The sequence below is a fragment of the Etheostoma spectabile genome, unplaced genomic scaffold (genome assembly GCF_008692095.1).
Source record: "Etheostoma spectabile isolate EspeVRDwgs_2016 unplaced genomic scaffold, UIUC_Espe_1.0 scaffold394, whole genome shotgun sequence".
In the NCBI taxonomy this organism is placed as follows: domain Eukaryota; kingdom Metazoa; phylum Chordata; class Actinopteri; order Perciformes; family Percidae; genus Etheostoma; species Etheostoma spectabile.
In genome coordinates, this window is record NW_022605599.1 from 705,533 (window position 1) to 727,642 (window position 22,110).

The 22,110-nt window shown below is 42.5% G+C and overlaps 1 protein-coding gene across 1 annotated transcript in view; it reads right to left on the reverse strand.

The window, feature by feature from the left end:
- Window positions 1-22,110, reverse strand: part of pcxb (pyruvate carboxylase b) — a 280,578-nt gene that overhangs the window by 185,573 nt on the left and 72,895 nt on the right. Inside the window, exon 11 of the mRNA XM_032511564.1 lies at window positions 14,323-14,482. Within this exon, the coding sequence (XP_032367455.1) occupies window positions 14,323-14,482 (160 nt within the window). The remainder of the gene's footprint in view (window positions 1-14,322; window positions 14,483-22,110) is intronic.

Below are 22,110 nucleotides of genomic sequence, written 5' to 3' on the forward strand. Positions count from 1 at the left end.
ACACGCACACGCACACGCACACGCACACACACTTTGTCCCTCGTTCACCTTTTCCAACCGCTTGCTTCTTGAAGCGGCACAAACTCATCTCTAACGCGCTTGCTTGTTTTTTATTTATTTTGGATGCTTTATCCCTCGCTCTCCGTCTCTTCTGTTTGTTTTCTCTCCTGCGGGTGCTGCATTGCAAACACTCCGTATCCCAAGGCGATTTGAAGAGCCTCTTTTTTCAATGCAAGCCAACTGTCGCACGCACACCTCTACCTATGTGACCAAACCGTTGCAGCAAGCTGCACGTCAGCTAAGAAGAATTTACTTGGAAAGGTCCACTTGCAGGGCACACACACACACACACACACGCACGCACGCACGCACACACACAGACACACAGACACACTCTACAAGCATGATATGTCAATATCCAAAAGTTAGTTTAAATTCTTAATAGGTCTGAAGGGCTAGCACACACGGATAGACACTTCACGGTGTCTCTCTCCCCATCACTCCTCTCAATCTCTCCATCTTTTGATGGCCCTCTTCTCTTTTCCACCTCTCGCTGTTTCTTCCCATCCCTCTCTCTCCCACACTCGCTCTGTGACTCATCGCCCTCTCTCATCCTCTCTCCCTGTCTGTCTGTCCGTTCCTTTCTTCTCTGCTTTCACTCTTCAGAGGGCTCTTCATTTCGCTGGAACGATGGATGAGAGGCTGTGGCCATCTGCAATAGCTGATAAAACCACCCTCACACACTCAAACACACACACACACACACACTCAAACGCACACACACACTCAAACGCGTGCACACACACACAAACACTTGCAGATACTGACATACATACAGAAACAAGCAGACAAATGGACACTGAGATGCATCACTAAACCTGTAAAAGGTTCAAGAACACACCACAACACAGGCACACTTCAGTAAACACACTCCAGGGAGAAAAAATAAAAACAGACACAAAAAGACACACACCCCCACTACAGCCAGACTGTGGTTATGTAGGACACTTGCACTGAAACCTCTTAGACATATTCTGCATGTCAAGAGGGAAAGAAATAAAAGAAAAAGGAGGGAGAAGGAAGATGAAAGGAGATGCAAAAAAAAAGGATAAAATTAACCAGATGAGAGCTGGAATAAAGATGAGTAGGGAAAGAGTTGAGCAAACGTGGGGATCAGGAGCGAGAAGAAACAAAGGTTACCACTAGTAATGTAAATGGTTAACCTTTCAACAAGAATGTTTACCTTTTATTACTATCAGTTAAAATCTATATATCTATATCTCACACACACACACACACACACACACACACACACACACACACACACACACACACACACACACACACACACACACACACACACACACACACACACACACACACACACACACACACACACACACACACACACACACACACACACACACACACGTTCAGGTCCTAACCAATCAGCTAAACCAATCCTAACCCAACCAATCGGCTATCCTAACCTTAACCACTCCAGGTCAATGCCTAACCCTAACCAATCGCAGGGCTTCATAGGGACTTATGTAATATAATGCGTATAGTGACATCAACTGACAGGAAGTTAACGAGGGACCGGGCTGTTGCCTAGCAATGGAAATCCACTCTAACGGTTTTTATTTTCTAACCGCTAGTTAATCCAGTTCACAGGGGAAATGTGCAACGAGACACGTTGAAACTTCTAACTACTTCCAACGCACCGGTCTGCAGCGTCCCAGAAACCTGCCAGCTCACATCAATGCGACGGTGTGTCATCTCCATAGCAACAACTCTTTGTACTTCCTTTCAAACTTCAAGGCTTTTTGTAGTTTGTTGCGTCTAAATATGAATGTGGACGGGCGCCCGGATAGCTCAGTTGGTAGAACGGGCGCCCATATTTTGGGTATTATATTCAGTATGTGTCTCAAAAAGAAAAGAAAAAAATCTTAAATTGCTAGCTACCCGTTTTGACATTAACATGCAGAGTGTGACAGACTGACACTAATACCAAATCAAAGAAAATGAGGTCAGATTCATCTTTTGCTATCAGGCTTTGCTCTACGGGTCACGGATTCTAACGTCGACCTCGAGAGAAATGACTAAATGATACAAAGTACTGCTGCTCTACATTAGGATTTTACAGAACTAGTATCCTACAGTGATTTGTATGCTTTCATACAATAATTCAGAACCGCAGGCCCTTGTTTACCAGCTTAATTACTCTTTAGTTACTCTTATTTCAAATCTGACATATTTACAAGATATTCATGCTCTCCATGAGTCGAGACGGTATTCACTATCTCCACAATGCTCGACTGTGAAAGCACATCAAACACAACAGATACATATCAGTAATTAAGTCAAAAACAAGTTTTTGTTGCATGTGTATAATACACTAGCAATGCTCATTTGATATGGATAATTACTACAGTACATTTCAAGCTGTAGGCATCATTTCTTGCCTCATGCTTGTTTTGATTCTAGTGTTTCTGTGTCTATGTTTCTCTCAGTCGAGTCTTATCTCAACACGCTCGTTTTCTCTCTCTCTCTCTCTCTTAAACGCACCATCTTATGATGAGTATGACCATGAATACAATGCAGCTAAAACAATCTCTGTAAAACCAACTTAATCTCATCCAATTCAAACACTATTTCCTATTTATTCTAATAATTTCAGCACAAATCAGATCAGAGCCCAAGATCCTAAAATCTACAAATGGGTTAGGGTTATGAATGGCTAGTTTTATTGAAGGATGATTTTATTATATCTGAACAATGAACACTTTCAGAGAAAAACATTCATAGAAAATTTGATCATTTAAAAATACAATGGACTGAATGCTTAAATATCAACATGCTTAAATAATGCTCCCTCCCTCAGCCAGCTGCCTCGTATCACTGAACACGGACGCAACACGCAGAATGGGAAACACACACACACACACACACACACACACACACACACCTGACAATTGTTCCTAAATTAAGCACAAACATTTTGTGCAGTGTGCACAAAAAACACTGAGTTGCAAAGAGAGGTGAGCCTGATTCAAAGTGAAAGACACACACAGAACCCATTAATTTCAGCATACAGTAATGTGTGAATACATGCAGGCATGTGCAGGCACACACACACACACACACACACACACACACACACACACACACACACACCAGAGACGGGGGGGGGGGGGGGGGGGGGGGGGGAATTACAAAATAAAAGAGTGCGTCTGTGAGATCCCTTAGAAAATACAAATGTTAATCCTGAAGATATGAGGACATAGAAGACAGAGAGAGAGAAAAGAAGATGGGTGGGGAAAAGGAGGGAGACAAAAAAATGGGAGAAATGGCCTTTAGGTACGAAAAGGAGAGGCAGAAAGAGAGAGAGAGAGCGAGAGAGAAATGGCATCCGGGAAATAGGCCAGTGTTAGCAAAAGAAACAGGGAGGTTTATTGTGAAAAAGGAAACAGGGGACCAGGTGTATATAAAGAGAAGGAGAAAGAGAGAAGAGAGAAATCTGATTTAAAAATAAACGAGTTAGGGAGGGGCAAGCTCGATGGAGGAATGCAGGACTTAGAAGCGACAAAGAGAAGATTGCCATAGAGAGCCACTGAAAAGGGAGAATGAGAAAGAGGGGAAGGGTGTAAGAAGGGGGAGACAATATGAGATGTACAAATAAATGGAAAGGGGGGCGCTGAGAAAGAAAAATGACAGAACAAGAGTGTAAAAATTAGATGGAAGAGGATAGAAAGCAGAAAGTGAAGGGAGAACTGGAAAAAATAAAAATCAGCAACGCGAGAGAGAGAGAGAGAGAGAGAGAGAGAGAGAGAGAGAGAGAGAGAGAGAACAATAGGAGCAAAAAGAACAAGAGATGTAGAATAGAATCCGGGGAGGAGAGGGAAAGGGGCATCAAATAGAAAACAGACACCAATGTGAAAACAGGGTGAAAGACGACACAGTAAGAAAAATGAAGCTGGAAAAACAAATCAACTAAGAGCAGAGGGAGAGACCGATAGAGACAAAGGGGGAAAGAGATGAGAAAGGACAGAGAGAGAGAGAGCAAGTGAATAATAACTAGAAAGAAAACTAACACAGAGGAAAATAGGAAATGGAACTAGGAGTGGGAACGGAGACAGCGACAGGACAGACAGAAAGTGAAAACAGAAAAGGAATGTTAGAAAATGAAAGCAGGAGAGTTGGGAGGGAGGGAGGGAGGGAGGGAGGGAGGGAGGGAGGAAGGAAGTAAGGAAGGAAGGAGAGAACGGATCAGATGGAAAAACAACATAAATGGAATATGAGAATGGGAGGGAACATTACAGACAGACACCCCCCCCTCCACCTGTATGCATGCAGAGACACTACAGAGCACGCATGTCCTGTCCACCTGCATTTGAAGCCCACATGCGTACAAAGTGATAGTAACAGCAGGACGTGAGCAGGGCAGATGGAGACAGAGGCAAAGAGGTGAGAGAGATAATGGAGGGGTAGGGGGGGAGAGATACAGATGAGAACGTCACCCATTAGTGTACATGGCGTTGTCCTGAGAGATAAAAAAGGGTCAACTATGTAGTCGGTGTTCCTGGGGAGACGGATATGAAAAACAACATGCCACTGCTCTCTTTATGGCTAGCAACCCGGCATGTAACGGCTGCCACCGCCAGACGGGGTAGTGGGACCAGATCTGATCTGATCCTAGTCAGGAACCAGGGATCAACAGACTCTGACCCCGTATTTGATGGCTTCAGATGTTCCTCGGATGAACCGGATGTGGTTCTGTCCCTCCTCGGTGAAGGTCTCACAGCTCTTATTCCGTCCCCGAGGACGGATCATTGAGGAGCTATAGCCGAGGATACGGGAGCACCCTTTACAACACGTGGAACCAGACGCAGTTCATCTGAAAATTCAGAGTGTGACGGGGTCTTTGGGCGTGCCCTCATGCATGTTTCACCCCAATTTTCAATTAAAATATTTCTGACTAAATTATAAGCAATGATTTCTGTGCAGGTTGTATATTATTAGTAATGATTTTTGTCATCAGAGAGGCGGAGTAGGGGAAAAGAAAGTGAGACAGTAATTGGACAATACTACCAAATGCATTAGCAGAGAAGTGAGTGGTAGGTGCACTAATGGAGGAAAGGGAGGAATAGAAATGTCACTCTGTAAAATACGGAGCTAATTTAGGCCCATAATTACCATGGAGATGAGTGGCAGATCTGACCAGAGATTATGTGAAAAAGACACCAGAGGCCTGTACTATAAATCAACATGCACTGGATGTCTTTCAGTCACCTGGCTTCACTAACACACACACACACACACACACACACACACACACACACACACACACACACACACACACACACACACACACACACACACACACACACACACACACACACACACACACACACACACACACACACACACACACACACTCTCTCTCTCTGCTGGAGGAAGTCAGCTCATGTTGACGCTGCTCTCCACGCACTTCTGAGATGACACCCTGTACGGCTGCGTGTGTCTGGTGGATTGTCCTCCTGCATGTGTGTGTTTCTGGTCACGGGTCCTGGGTGTTACGAGAGTTACCAAGGCGGTGTGTGAGCGACGTTGGCTGGGGGCCGTTCATGGTGAGCACATGGAGGGGCTACAATGATGGGGGACGCAAGACTAACACACTTCCTCTAATTAGCACTCAACCTATTTTGAAACAGGGAATTGTTCTTTGGGGGATGGGGCACAGAGTCATGCTCAAAGAAAACAGACAAGCATAACCATACACACACAGCAGGGTTGTAAGACTTATTATTAATACATTTGAGTGACGAATGCAAATGTGTTCCAATAAAAGAAACAAACAAGAGGAGGCTGCATGTTGGGGTGGGCTGGTAGAAAAAGAGACAGATGTGAGTAATGCTGCTTGACACAGAGAGCAGAAGAGACAAGTGATTTATAGGATGACAGTTAAATGCTTTTCTGATATTCAAATTCAGACCGCTAAGGAATGAAAGAGGATGAAAGAGCGAGGTCTTGTAGCTCCCCAAAGGCTACAAATACTGTCAGAGTAAGGGTTTCAATTCCTCTAGAGCTACATGGGTAGCTATGGATTTAAAAAAAAAAAAAAAAAAAAAGGTCCACTGAAAAGCACACGACAGCAGGAAGGAAGGACAGAGAGAAGGCAAAGTGGGAAAGAGGAAAAGGAAGAAGTGAAATGAGGTGCTTAGTATCAGGAGTAGGTGGATAATGGGAACACGGAGGAGACAGGAACAGCGGGATTGGGCCTCATTACTAGCTGTCTCTTTGTGGGGACAGAGGGGAGAGAAAGAGAAAAATAGTGAAAGGAGATATGGTGGGAATGTTAAGAGGATAAGAGGATGGGAGAAAGAATAAGAGGACATCAATGGATGGACGAGTGGATGGAGGGATGGACAAATTGGATAACTAGGTATTAAAAAATGAGAAATTAGGAAAGAGGTTTGGTAGAATGGCTAGGAAGAAAGAAAAGGACAGAAGATGAGTGAAATGATCAACCATGATGAGGGATTGGCTACAAATAAATGGAGATATCTGTGAAAAGCGATTGATGGATAGATCTGAAAGTTGGGTTGCCCTCCATTTTGTGATCACCACGGTGTTGGGCTTTTGGTAAAGTGTCATCCTCCACTTATTCACTATTGGGAATAAAGGCTTTTCCCCTCGTGCTCCACATCTCAACCAAGCTGAAGTGACCACTGAGCTTATGGGGCAAAAGGTTGGTGGATACCCGGGATGTGACGAGAAACACATTCAATCATAAATGTCAAGGGGCAAGCTTCACTACTCCCCCCCCCCGCTTGCTTGTTCCCAAAGCAGCAGTCCATGCCTCCAACACATCCATCCCTCTGCATCCTCGTCTCCCCCTCCACCCCCATCTCCCGCTTCACACCTTATTACTTATTCTCACCTAAACATGTATGTTGCCCCACATGTGAAAGCAAAAAGTATAAGCGTTTCCATTCGCAGCGGCTGTGACATTAAACAATACTAGTCACTTAATGGTTGAGATATTCTAATATGATTCCACCATGTTTCATACCTTCCTCCAGTGTTGTCCCAGAGCACACAGAGCTGCCAAATGAAAGCTACTCTCCTTTCATACTTTCATACTTCTAGGATTGCATGAAGCTGGATTCCTATTTATATGATCATGGATCATTCATTGTAATTTGTATGCATTTTTAATTTAACGTTTAATACTCTAAAAGTAATTCCAAAGGAAAATATATATATATATATATATATGCTGTGGTTGTTCTTGAGCCAGATTTTTTGTACAGTTTGATATAATCCAGCATATCCATTATTCTTTGGCAGACAGATAGCTCACGGGCGTGCAACGGGTGCGTTCAGGTACCGGTGAGAAGATGAAAGGCAGGAAATGGAGATGAGCAATAATTTGATTACCAGTCTCTAAGATGACAAACACTGCACTGTGATTTCTAAATATGGGAAAAGGATTTAACAACTCTGTTCTGTGTTTGCACCCCCGCTGTGCCAGAGTTGTGGCTTCCTTTAAATGAATGAGGGGCTGCTTTTTCTGCCAGAATGCGGTGCTGTGGTCTGGCTGATTGTGGCCATACAGTCCATTATTCAGCCTCCATGATAAGAAATGAGTTATGGTATCTATTAATTCAAAAGCATGCAAAGCTGTGTACACAGCGTTAAAGGTGCCCTGCCACCCGGACTTCATGACTTTGTGGTAATGTCTGACGTCCTACCATGGACTCTGTAACTCGGTTACCGTGGTTACCTTGTTTCAAGCCATTCTAGCGTGGTATAGAAAGCCTGCAGGAAGACTCGGCTCCATTTGGACCAGTTCTCATTAATATTCAACCAGCTAAGCTGCTTGACTCTGATTGGTTAAAATGAGCCAATGAGAGCCTGGCTAGCAGCATCCTTTACCCAGCTCATGATTATTAATGAGCTCAGGCAGCATGACATCAGACTGACCAGCTGTTGTGATTGGTCGGATTTCTCCTCTTATTTCTTTTAAGTCTCTACAGCTGACAGAGGAGGTAGCAGTTCATCTTCACACACACACACACACACACACACACACACACACACACACACACACACACACACACACACACACACACACACACACACACACACACACACACACACACACACACACACACCTCAAAAAATACAAGTAAAAACGGGTTTGTGTGGCAGGGAGAAGGTTTGATGGTTCCACAACAATCAAACAAACTCCATTGCTGATGAAGACCATGAGATACTGTCAAAAGCCTTTAAACAAAGATTACAGTAGGTGGGCATTAAACTCAGTAAGTGGAAGGTACTCAAACCAAGCAGCTTTAAGCACCTAAACGTTAGACTAGCACAGAGTGGATCTTCCTGAAAAACAGTTGTCCCAGAATAGAAAACTGTCTGCAGTGCAATGAACACCAGCAGACAGTCCAAGTGCAGACCCAGTGCAACAGCATGGGGTACGACACCGCAATTGTGGGTCAGACCTTAGAATAAAAGTTAAGTAATGGTTCTTTTTAATGCTGCTCTACTTCTCTCAGTGCACACAATCTAGCCTCCCTCGTTTGCTTCTGTTCCTCTCCGTCTGTCTTCTCGCCTTTCTCCTTCAGCTGTCTGAGAGCTCCATTAAAAGACGATAAGAGAACAAGGTAGAAAGCTCTCATATCCCTGTTTCTTTATCTATTCTCCACCCAGAAGAGAAAATGAAGTCAAAGAGATGCAAGGATGGAGCCATTACTTATTCAACCACAAACACCCATCAGTCTACTGTCTCATACATCTGTTTTAATAAAAACATGGTTTTCCTGACTCGTCCTGATTCATTGAGCTCCTCCATTTCTATCCATTTTCTCTTCCTCTTTTATTTTTTTACCCTAACACCCCCCTGCACCAGCTCTCCTTCTGTTCTGATGTCTCCCTTGTTTCTTCATGAAGATTGAAAAGCATCTGACACTCTTGTGCTTTTTACAGCTGATGTTTGTGCTTAATGGAAGTAGCCTTTCCACTTCAGCGTCCGACCCAAAGTCAAAGTGGATTACCCAAGTTGACCAAAAGCCGACAGCGTGACAACTTCCTCACCTTCCTGCCTTCCACATTAGTGCTTTGCTCAGCGGCTGTCCTTGTCACAGCCCTTGGGTAATATTTTTGATCACATACGTGCATGTACGCAGTTATAAAGATCTCCTACATTCTGATACATTTTTATGCAGCAATTCAGGGTGGGAATACCTTTATTCATTCAAGGGAAAACACAGATGACATTCAAAATATAATCAAAAACATAATGGAAAAACAGTTAGGGGGCTTTCACATCAGGGACTTAAGCCTGGATCACAAACGTTGACCCCAAAGCAACAAGGACAAAATAAAATAGGCTACTTATATTTGTCTTGAATGAGCAGTGAACGGAGGATTCTGGCGTTAAGGGCGGAGCATTTGGGCCCGGTCGCTACGCAAAAACTACACACTGCGCTCAGCGGGCTGATGAAAGATGAGAAAAGTCTCTCTGCATATTCTGCAGTGTTAGGTTAGTTTGCTGTCACATTACTCAACCTGTATCTGTGAATACAAATATCTGAAGTGAAAGTGCTGTCAAAAAACTATGTTGTTACGTATCATTGCACATTTTTAAGTGGGTATATGGACATCCTGGAGATTTCTTAGTGGGTATACTGCGTATACCTGCGGATCACACAGACTACACCCCAGACTCTGTGGCTAAATGGTGTAGGAAGGTGGAGAAAAAGAGGGGTGCGGAGGAGAGATGGGGAACAGATAGAGGATGAGATAAAAGAAATTGAGATGGGATTGGGTGGAGAGGGGGGGGGAAGCAGCGCTTGAAACAGAGGAGGATAAGTATGAGAGGAAAAAATGTACGTTATATCAAGATGAGTTGTAGGTGGGAGGGAAGTATCAAGTATTGCAGGGGAAGCTGAAAGAGAAAATAGGGGGGGGGGAGGGGGGGTGGAAACAAGGCAGAAAGTCTTTGAAATGTGGAAAGGTCACAGGCTATTCCATGGCAGTTTGTTTTTGAAAAGCACTATACAGTGCAAGCAGCTATTTTCCCAGTGAGAATGCATCTGAACAGCTTGTATCTTCTGGGCCTGCGTGAGGCTGGAGTGTGAGCGGCTGACTTACATTTAGCTCAAAAAGCATCAGATACATGTTTTATCTGAATGTGATGATTTATCTAGGATAATGTTAACATTTGGTCTGATCATTGAGCCACATAAACTGAGTGAATTAAAAACAACCCCCCCCCCCCCCCCCCCCCCCGGGGATTAATTAATGGACTCAAATCCAAGTGGACTCAACCTGTGTACACAACGCCGTTTCAACCACCATTTGTTTCACCTGCTCTCTCGCTCAGAACCAGAGCCCGATGACTCGTTTGACTGAAAAGTGAATTTAATCACATCCGAGTGGTCAAAAATAGGCCTGCACGATATTGGACAAATCTTACATTGCAATATTTTTTTTCCTGGGATATATATTGCGATATCAAAAAAGAAAAAGTAATTTTTAAAAGATGACATGAATAGCTTTATTTGGAAATAAATCATTCTCAACTACAGCGGGGATTTTGTAGGGGAGTGCATCTACATAGAAGAAAAAAAATGAAAAAGGATCTTTTCTAATGGGAACTATACTTTGTTCAACTTTAATACTTTACAAACACCAAAGCAAGTCAGCTGTGACTAACGTTACTCTTCTTCAGTGGTGTTGGAGAGGGACATCAGGTAGAAGTACGCTGGTTGACTAGCATCACCATTGGATTCATATAATAATCAATCCAGGCTAGCGTGGTGACAGTGACTGCATGCTGCTTCCTCTAGATGTCAGGTTGGGGTCGACTAGCGGGGTTAGCTCGTTAGTTTGATAAATTAATCAGACCTGCACGTCACGCGCACTAGCAACACACACGGTGTCTCCCAGAACAAATAAATCAGTGGAAATGACGTTAGACCAGACACAGACTTCTGTAGTAGATTAGGGTTACGTTTCCAGCGCCGCGGCTCCGGAGCCTAACGTCAGTTGGGACGGACCGACCCCTGGGATCTTCAGGCTAACTATATTAGCTGCTGCCTCTCACTTCACATAACAAACCCCGGCGGACTAACATCTCTCACACACACACACACACACACACACACACACACACACACACACACACACACACACACACACACACACACACACACACACACACACACACACACACACACACACACACACACACACACACACACACACACACACACACACACACACACACCTTAAAAGGGGAAGGCTTGGCCGGTTATAATCATGTAAAAGGAGAACGCTGAGAGTTTACTTTATCAAGCAGCAAAAAAGTGTTAGCGTCAACATCATAACGTCCAGCGATGTGACTATTGCGCATGCACACATCGCGATGTCGATGCTAAAACACAATATTGTTCAGCCCTAGTCAAAAACCACCGCGTTAAGACTCCAAGCAGCAGGCAGTATTTAATTCCCGACACCCATGATGACCCATAAGAATCTAGAAGGTCTCAAGGAAATTTATAGTTTTCCAATTGCAATAAATTTGACAATCTCATTGACTGGCTTCCCTGGCGTGCTTTTGTCCACTGCTCGGCTGTAGATTGCAGATTTCTGACAGGATGCTGAAGCAAACTGAGGGCACATTCTTTATACTACTTGTTTTCTAGCTTCTCTGCACTGTTTAAAGAATTAGTTTCATTATAAGCAGCATTTTCCACGATTAGCAGAGTCTAGGTTCCAGCCATAACCCCTATGGACCCAAGGCTTTTAAGAACTGCTCTGCTAAGGTCCAAGGCACCATTATCTCTAAACATTATCTTTTGACACACACACGTGGTTTCATTTGTTTTCATTCTGATAAAGTATTGTGTTTTTCCTATTAAACCTTGTTGTAACTAGTGTGCCATTTTTAAATCGATTCAAACTGTTTTTTTACCATCTCATTATTGTATTTGTAAAGCATTTTGATACGGGCCAAAAAAAGCTATAAAAGAGAATCAGTAAGCAGAAGCAATAAAGAAAGGGAGAGGACAGAGGATGATAGGGAGAAACAAAGCAAGAAAAGTGGGGGTGGGTGCATAGTCTAGGATGAAGGGCAAAAGGACCTGACAGCAAAAAGCATCCAGGGATCAGACCTCATCAGCGAGAGAGAGATTCATTGAGACACGATGAGAAACGTGTAGATAGACAGGATATGTGTCTGTGGATGGACACACCGAGCGCTCATACAGGAACCCTTCGGCCTCATGTGTGAATACTCATTTTACAGCACAATGCATTCACTAAACTAAATACAACTAGACGCACACATGGAGATCCAGATGAAAACGTATTCAGTCATGCAGAAACACACAGGGAAATCATGCCATCCCACTCAGACCTCATATGGCAATGCACGTTTATGATTGCACCACTGAACTATATAGATCATCATGTGACAGACCTACTGTATAATTTGTGTTCTGGTTGATCTCTGCAGCTGTGACTGTAAGCACACGTGTGTGTGCGCACTTAAACACACACACACACCATGTTGCTGTGCAAGCCACGTGTATGTACTCAACTTAAACTGCCTACATTTTTTCAAGGAGAAAAGATGAACGACTTATGTTGCATAATTAATCTTGGAAGCAAAGAGCTTAATGTGCCCAGTTGGGATCTGGCATTTTACCACTCACTGCTGAAACTGGACAGTATCTCAGTCTAGAAGAAGAATGCGCCAGAATGTGCTCAATGCATCATCTCAGTGATAGACGCTGAGTTTAAGAATTTGTGTATGGTTTTAATTTTACAGTAGTACTGTTTGAACGGGCCGATTGCCTGGCATTGATGATGAAGTAGACACGTCATCTGCTAACAGCGATCCATTTGGTATCAGGCTATTTCCAGTAACAAAAGCGTTCATTCTGAAAGCTGCATCCCTGATGCTTGAAATGTTTGGTTTTGCAACTATGTAACATCTGCAGGCTCTCTGTCTTCATCTGATCTTAAGAGTGAATAGGGGTCCCCTCTCAATACACTACATAGTGTGTACATATTGCACTAATATATACAGTGGGGCTCGAAAGTTTGGGCACCCAAGGTATAAATTTGTATTAATGTGCATAAAGAAGCCAAGAAAAGTGACAGATTAGACATTAATATAATATATGTCACAAAAAGTTAGATTTCATTTCATTTCAACAGAAAACAAAAAAATGGTGTCTGCAAAAGTTCTGGCCTCCTGGGCCCTTTCTCTGCAGGGGGTCCAAACTTTTGCATTATCCTTATGCACATTAGTAAATTTTTTCTACCTGGGGTGCCCAAACTTTCAAGCCCCACTGTATGTCACATAGATCTCAAGAGCTCACACTCGATACTGCACTTCCTTGTTGTAGGTCCACAGAAATACACCAAGTGTGTTATCGATTGGCGGAACAGTTGTCGAGAAAATCAAAAGACAGACACTCCTTACATTTTAGTTAGGTAAAATCCAGAGTTGATTCTTTAAAAGTTTGCACTTAAGCACGTTACATTAAAGTAGGTAGTGTAGGTAATGATATTTTTGATGTTTTCTTCTTCTTTGTGTTGCATAGGTGTTTGCTATCAGCTATGCACAGTCACATTCTTGTTATAGCGTTGATGTTCGCCATGTAGTAGGGACATGTAATCCCTAGCAGGATGAATTACATGTTTGGCATGACACGGCAATAAAAGCAAACTGTGCAGAAGTATCAAGGCTTGATTAATAAGAGTTGTCTTTCTGCCACCCCATAAATTAAAAAAAATAAATCAAAACTAATTAGAAGTAGGCATACATTTTCACTGAATCATCTCAACTTGCAGACTTTCTCCAGACTCTGAAAGTGATGTGTCGACTCTTTGTCCACATCCCACAATTCCCAAGTGTGGGACGGGCAGACTGAAGAACTCCTTCGTCCCTCTTGCCATCAGACTGTTCAACTCATCACTCAGGGGGGAGGAGGAAATAGGGTGCAGAGGACAGAACAGGTAGGAAGAGAAGGAGTGGTCACCACTCTTTCACTGTGCAATTAAATACTAACACTAACTGCTCTTAACGGTTTCATTTATGCTAAAGGTCTTTTTTATAGTAAGTTTATATAAGTTTGTTATTTTATACTTTTTTCTATACTGTAAATTTTATACCTAAGTCTCTATTCAAATGTCTTGTAAGCTGCTGGAAATTCAATTTCCTTGCGGGAGTCAATCTAAGTCTACTTGACATACAGCAGAGGCCAGAAGTAATTTCAAGATGGACCCTACCTCAATCCGTCCGGTGTCTGGCTGGAAGCCTCTGGACGGGTCTTCGGTCGTCACTCTGCACTGGATCGCACAGCCATTGACCCGGATCTTGTCTTGTCTGAGGCCCAGTTCTGGCAGGCTGCGGCCCTCACACACACGCGCGGCATGGCCACAGGTCAACAATGCGGAGAGAGAGGAGAGGGGAGAGGAGAGACGAGAGAGAGAGAGAGAGAGAGAGAGAGAGAGAGAGAGAGAGAGAGAGAGAGATTAGCTCTATTTCCCCTTAATGTCACTGTAGAGAACATTGTCTGCCTATACTAAGGTTTTAAAGACCAGTAAGGCCATTCATTCAATATAAACATCGTCAGCTATCCGTGGCCTCAGATCAGAATGGGGAGAGTGTGGGTCGGCAACGGTTGTGAGGATTTTCTACCCAGCACTTCTCATTTGATTAAATGAATCTGTGTTGTGTGACAAGCAAAACAATTCCTCATGGATGTCTCTTAATAGCATAAACAAAGTGAGTAAAGAAAAAAGAAAATTTAGATATAATTTGAGTCTGTTGAAACAATGGCCCCTGGGGAAGCAAGCAGGATACGGAAAAGAGCTTTACATGTGAAAACAACTAATAAATTAAGAAAACAACTTTTGTGATCAGTAGTTGTGCTAAGGAGACAATCAACCAGGTTCTTGGACATTTAGAATTCAAAGGCAACTAAACCCGTGGTTTCCGCTGTTAAAAAGTAACATTTGTGTGTGCAAGTCTTGGCTTACATTAACAAATGACATACAAGGTGTTGTGTGGTACATCCCAGCCTCAGGCAGGTCTGGGACTAACGCAAAACTGCTTCACTGGTAATAACTTCACTGAATAGTTCAGTGTACAACTCAGTTAAAACATGTAAACCTCTGATTGTGTGGTATACTGATAAGCTCTGCACTAATGGTTTATTATAACCAACGAAAGCATTACACTGCAATGCAAAAACTGTTGCATGCAAAACCCTGGTGGAAAACTGAGAAGTGAAGGTGGTTGTTTTATTCAACTTTATTAAAGTAACAAATACAGCTAATACCAAAATCTAAAAAGTCATACAGACTGTTTAATGTACAGTACATTTGTCACAGATTTTGCCCAGGAACACACACTCACCAATAAGAGTTACATTATGCAAATTTGAATTCAGCAATTACCCAATATTAGAACGAATTGAAATGTGAGGGGAGATTTCCATGAGTTGTAACCCTTAACATCCATTTTGGCTCATCTGTATGCATTTATTTAAATGGAAAGCTCAAATGAGACTTGCTGGGTTAAGCTTCATGACCTTGCACAGTCTAAAGCATAGCCAAAATGTATAAAAGCATTTTGTCATCGAAGTTTTCTGGACACATTTTAAATGCAGTGGATGAATACAGAGGGTGGGGGACATATAATTCTTAAATGGCTGTATCCCTGCACACAATAGGCTGCCAAATATAAAACACACTCCAACAACTGTGAAGCCTGGCCGCCTTGAAGAGTGAACGAGAGACAGAAGGCACACGCATTAGCAAACAAGCTCCGATTTTGGACACCGTCTTGGCGTCCGTCTCCTTAATGTCTCAATTAGCTGCTATCCTCATTCTGGCCCAACAGAAGGACAATTATGCATCAGCCTGGTGTGAAATGTGTTGGTGGAATAAGCAGATCCAATCTTGATAACTTGGAAAGGCACTAACGTGCGGTTTTTATTACACTTTCATGAATATGTTCGTATTTTAGAAATTACACAGCCCTGCTCACGCATCCTTAAATCATAAAAAGGACGAGAGGAATTGAGTGACTTTATGAGCGGTGCCCCTAACAGCAGTTATGGAAATGACTCTGTTTCCTCAGTACTCTATCTTTTTATCAGGATACCGGCCTGACTCATTGATCCTTTATCTGACTGAGGTTTGTGAAAGTTAGACTCTAGCGGCTGAGGTGCTGAAATAGCAGCAGCCTAACTCTGCTGTGTATTGGTAAATCCATGGCACTGTTCCATGATGCTGAAGTGCCAGATGGATTTTGTGACTTTTGGTACTGTTAAAATATGGTAAAAGTGTCCTTGCCTATTAATGTGTTTTGACACTTCTTTAAGAGAATTTCTCTATCATAAAAAGTGAACGTAAAACACCAAGTATCCAAATTTGAAAAACACCGACTTATTGTTAAGTTATGCGTGCGTTCATAACTGAATAAAGACACAACGTTACCACATCTGAGAATAAGCATTTCAAATGGACGTTGTCACCATATAAAACCATGGAAACCATACAAAGAATACATCTATAATAACTGCCACCCAAACACTGACACATTTTCCTTCATGTATCCATAACATTACTAAGCATTATGTCCTACCTCAACCTTCATCTGTTTGTCCTTGATGGCAGATTAGATATATATGTAAGCTTCTGCCATGAATAAATTCATCCTTATGTACAAAACATAAGCTGCAAGAGTACACAAAGAATAAAGTTACTTTACTCCTCATAATTCTAATCTTGAATCACGTGATTGTATTTTGACTACAATAGCTTTCTTTCATTATTCAATAGTTTCCTGTATATGCTTTGACAACACAGATGTAATTACATGCCATGCTAATAAAATAAGTTGGAATTGAAAAATCAATGGCATGTGCAAAATTATTAGAATCAGAAAAAGCTTGCCAAGTACAATTTTTTTTACACATACAAGGAATTTGTTTTGGTGCTGTAGGTGAGCATCACAAAATCTCTAAACACAAGAAGGCCAAGGGAACCAAGCCTCATAAATTACAAGTATAAACATATAAACACATTGTTAAAAATTTAAAATAATTAAAGGGAACTATTGTCAACAGGATTTAGGGGTAGGGCAAAACTCAAACGAATTAATCAAATGGAAATTATGAAAGCTAAGTGAGAAGCAGTTTTACAGGATTGGAGGCAAACCAATATTTCATGGAGGTTATTTGTTTGGAGGTCTTACGCACACTCATAAATTATAACGCTGTTAATTCTTTGCCATATAATGGACTATGAGAAAGGGACACAAAGACAAACTTTTAGTGACAAGAGTAGCTTTAATCCTAGACTCATTTGATTTGAGACATTTTCTACTGACCATGACCCAAAGGAATTTTAACTAAAGTAGTCCCACCTACTTATTCCCAAACCTAATCGTAGAGTTAGACTTCTTCCACCTCTCTCCCCATTGTGCATGTACGCTGTCATGTAGGTACCCATCAAACATGGTGCACACAGCAGACTACACATGGCACTTTAATTATATTTTGCCAAGAGCCCCAGCAACCAAGAAATAGTCCTCAGCTGCAACGCTGCCTGGTCCACAGTTTGCTTTGTGTCAATGAGCTGGTAGAAAATTTGATTAAAACAGAAATTTGCTTTGCTTACAGCATGTAAGCACAATATTAATTGAAATAATAAGGTCTTAAAACTAGATTTTGACCCAACTCTCCTCTACAGAACAGGGCCTCAAGATTACAATTAGTAGAATGTAATGCAGCACCGGCCTTTAGGCGATTGTCATTTCAGGTGATAGAGGTTAAGTAGTGCAGCTTTCCCAAATTAGTGAATAAACACATTACAGCAAGCCAAATGGAACAAAGTGGAAGATCTAGACCTCTTTTTCTGGAATGCTAGGAGCAAGAAGAAGATGTCTTGGAAACAAACATTGTCTCGGCTTTGTTTTGTTTTTGGTCAGCACATATATTTATAATTTAAAGAGTCATTTAAGATTCATTCTTTGTGAACGTTTGCATTTCCCTTTCTGTCTTGCAATTTAAATAAAATAGTTTTTGAAAATGTTTAAAGTCTGTCTTCCCGGGTAAAGCAGCCCTTTAAAAGAAACCTAGTCCAATCAGCACGTCACGCTCTAAACTCCGATTCAACTCCGAGTAGCTTCAAAGACGAAGAAGACCTTTTCATCTCAAGTCCAGGTCATCGCCGTGCACATAGTATTTATCCTCTGATGCTAATCTTTTATCTGAGCAGCAGCAAGTCTCTACACCCCCGAACCTGAGCACAGGTTGACATCAACAAGTAACAAGTATAACTGCATTACTACTGGGGCTTTTAATATGGTGATGAATATGTATTGATTGGTTTTTTTTGCCTTGACAGGTTTAACATGGAAAACCGGCTTGTCCTTTAGGCGCCCAATGGCTCACAGCATCTACTTGTGGAACCACTGTCTAGGATTTAGGGCAATGTTTGGCAGAAATGGAATACAGTATTCACAATATGTTTACATAAGTGCATAATCACCTTAAACTAAGATCTGTTGTGTTTTTCACTAGCTTAGAATGAGCCCTTCGTATCTACAGGAAGGGGTCCTCACCCACTGAGCCCGCCTTGTTGCCCTGCCATGTTTCTACAGTAGCCCAGGCTGGACAAACCAATCACTGGCTTTAGAGAGGGCCGGTCATATCTTAAGTATACCTGACAAAGAAACAGCCTTTTATATGACAAGTAATTTAAATTTAGTATTATAATTTGCAATGCTGCAAGCCTGGCTTTTCCAACCCACTAAACATGTGGGTGCAATTAACTAACATGTATAATTTCTTGCAATTTTTTTTTAAATTAGTGCTAATATATGCCGATCAAAAAAGGCAGAATGCTTTCATATGACAAAACAGCGTATATGCAATTCAAAGCATTCAATCATTTAGATTCCCTTTTACAAAAGGATCATAGCAGAATCACTGCAGGTCATCTCCAGAGTCAAGAGTGCAATGAAGGGGTCATTAAAATGTAATTCTATTAAAATGAATTATCTTGTCGGCCCTGAGTTATGCAGGGAGTTAGAGTGCCGGGGTTGAGGTGATCAGAGAGGACAAAGTATAATGTACTGACCCATGACGAGGTTGAGCACCTGCTCATACAAAACTATGCTTTCTTTTCCATTCCAAATGTTCATTAAAATGTATACACATATACGCATACACAAATACCGAAGAAACATTCCTAATATCTGCCACTTGTACACATGCAAGACGTACCCTTACTGACTGGACACGTCCCTACAATATCACAGTACAGGGGAAATACATTAGCCTAATACTCACTAGAACCTGAGGACAGACAAACGGACGTGCACATGCACACGTTGACCTTCAGCACCAAGCACACACACTCCGTCTCAGTCGGTCACATGTGCGCACGCACGCACGCACGCAACGAGATCGTGAAGGCCGAGAACTAATTGCATATAATTCTCAGTCGTTTCACTCAGAGCTCGTTTAGCAAAGGAGACGACGGTGGCTGCATGCCAAGAACTAAAAAGGAAAGAGGGAGACAGAGAAAGGAGTATGGTGAGGACCGGAAGGCAGCTTGTTGTGGCCATACGAGATAAAGAAATATTCAAGAAAATATGACAAACAGGAAGGGTGGTAAAGTAAATGTTACTCCACAAGAGTGGAGGAGATTGAGAAATAAATAAAAAGGAGACAAGATGACAGCTATACATCCCCAACTCAAGGCAAGAGAGCAAGAAAATGAAGTGAGGGGAAGCCGAGGGAGTAGGAGTGTGGAGGAGGATTAAAAAGAAAAAAAAGCTGGATGCCAGAACCCAAAGAGAGCATAGTGGGAAAAGTGGGAGTGTGGAAAAGACTGGATTTGGCGTTGCTTAAAAGGAATGAAGGGGCGGTAGGAGGAAGCAAAGGTGGAAGGCAGAGAGGGGGAGTTAGGTTGGGAGTGGGAAGGAAGGATGGAATAATAAGACAGCTAAATAGGATAGTGGGACGAGAGAATGGATGGAGCGAGGGAGTGGGGAGGAAGGAATGACTCAGAGTAAGGCTAGAAGGAAATAAGGAAGTGAAGAAAGGACAAGAGGAGGCGAGAGTGAGTGCCAAGCACAGATAACACTGCAGGTAAATATGAAAAGAGAGAGAAGCACAAAGAACCAGTAAATTAAAAGGATTATAAATGCTGTCCTATTCCCCTCTCGTCCTTTCCTTGCATTGCTTCTCCTCACTCCTCTCCCTTCCTTTATATCTCCCATTGTCTCCCGCTCCCCACCTCCCCCATGTGGCCTCGGAATGCAAAATATGTACTCCTTTTGAAGTGAACGCTCGATTTGAAAACTTCATTTGAGTGTCTGTCTGTCTGTCTTGTTTATGTTCACACAAAACGGGTCTCCAGTAAATACACTTTCAAGATGGCTCCGGGGCTAGTGGTAAAGAGCAAAGCAGAAATGCATTTCTTATTTCAGTAAACACACACACACACACACACACACACACACACACAAAATAACAGGAAATATAGCCAATTGCTTCCAAGTGTGGCCTGCAGGAACAGAAAAGTAGAAAATGAGACAGACAACAGCAGAAATCAGGAGGGAGAAATGGAAGAATGAAGAAAAGAAAAAAAACACAGAGAAGGGAGATGGAGGAAAGAGTGAAGGACAGATGGAAAAGACAAAGACGGGAATACGGAGCGAGAGAGAATTTGAAAGAAAAACAAATGAAGATGAAGCAAAAGGAGAATGGCGGATAGGAGGAACGCATCAAGTCACCATGTTGTTCTGTATGGTTTTAGACAGCGAACAGAAGAAAAAGAGGAGGAAGCCTGGCAATGGGAGGTGAGAAATGAAGACGGACGGGAGGGATGAGATAGGGGCAGAAATAAGAAATTTAAATTATTGTGGCATGAGGATGGCATTTTGACATCAATTTAGCTGGCAGCCGAAAACTATGCTGCCTGTTTCATATGCAGATGCTAACAGAACATGGTGAGAGATGGAGGGAACATGGGGGGATAGGGATGGAGAGAAAGGGGGAATGTTATTCACAATTTATCAACATTAGGAAGAAAACTCTGAATTGGAAGGAAAAAGGATGGAGGGAAAGAATGAGAGAGTAGGATGCTTAATAGGCTCCAACAATTATTGCTTCCCAAATTAATCTAGAAAATGGGCGGAGTTAAGTTTCTGTTTAAAGAGTTGTTCTGGGAACACAGGGAATCAAAATAGAATCGAATATTGTTAGGGAGTAGTAGTTAGTCACATAGTTTCATATAATATAAATAAGGGAGAACTTGGCACAGCCCGATCCGGTTGGGGAGAGTTCTAGCCCGCCGGGCTGGGCTCTCTTTCCTCGTCTCTCTTGGTTTGCTGTAATAGTTTTAGACAGCTGGACTTTTTTGATACACGGAGCTCCTCTCTCCTCTATCTTTCTATCTTTTCATTTATGTGCATACATGTCCCAGAAATGCTGTTTACTACCTAGTTCCTACCTAGTATACCTATTCTACCTTGTTACTAACCTAGTTAATAACCTAGTTACTAACCTAGTTAATAACCTATTTACTACCCTTGTTACTAACCTAGTTACTAACCTATTCTGGGGAGTCATTCCCCGGAGTCCTTATGTTCTTTTTTCACCAGCAGTTTCCCTTGGTCAGAGAGGCTCCGAAATCAGGGTAGCACTGTCGCCATGGTCCCGCTCCATGTTCGGTGATGCCATGTTCAACTGCTACACTGCGGTGCCCTGCTACTCCTGCTACGTCCTGCTACGTCCTGCTCGTCCTGCTACTGCTACGTCCTGCTACGTCCCTCCTGCTACGTCCTGCTACGTCCTGCTACGTCCGCTGTGCCTTGTATGCCGCACAGCGTCCTGCTATGCCATGAACTACTACAAAGAACTTCTACAAACTACTAATTTTTCTATTTTTATTGCCACTCTTCATCTAACCCCAACCGGCCCTGTCAGACACCGCCTCCAAGACCTGGTCTGGTCTGGGTCTGGGTCTGGGTCTGACCAGGTTTCTGCTAAA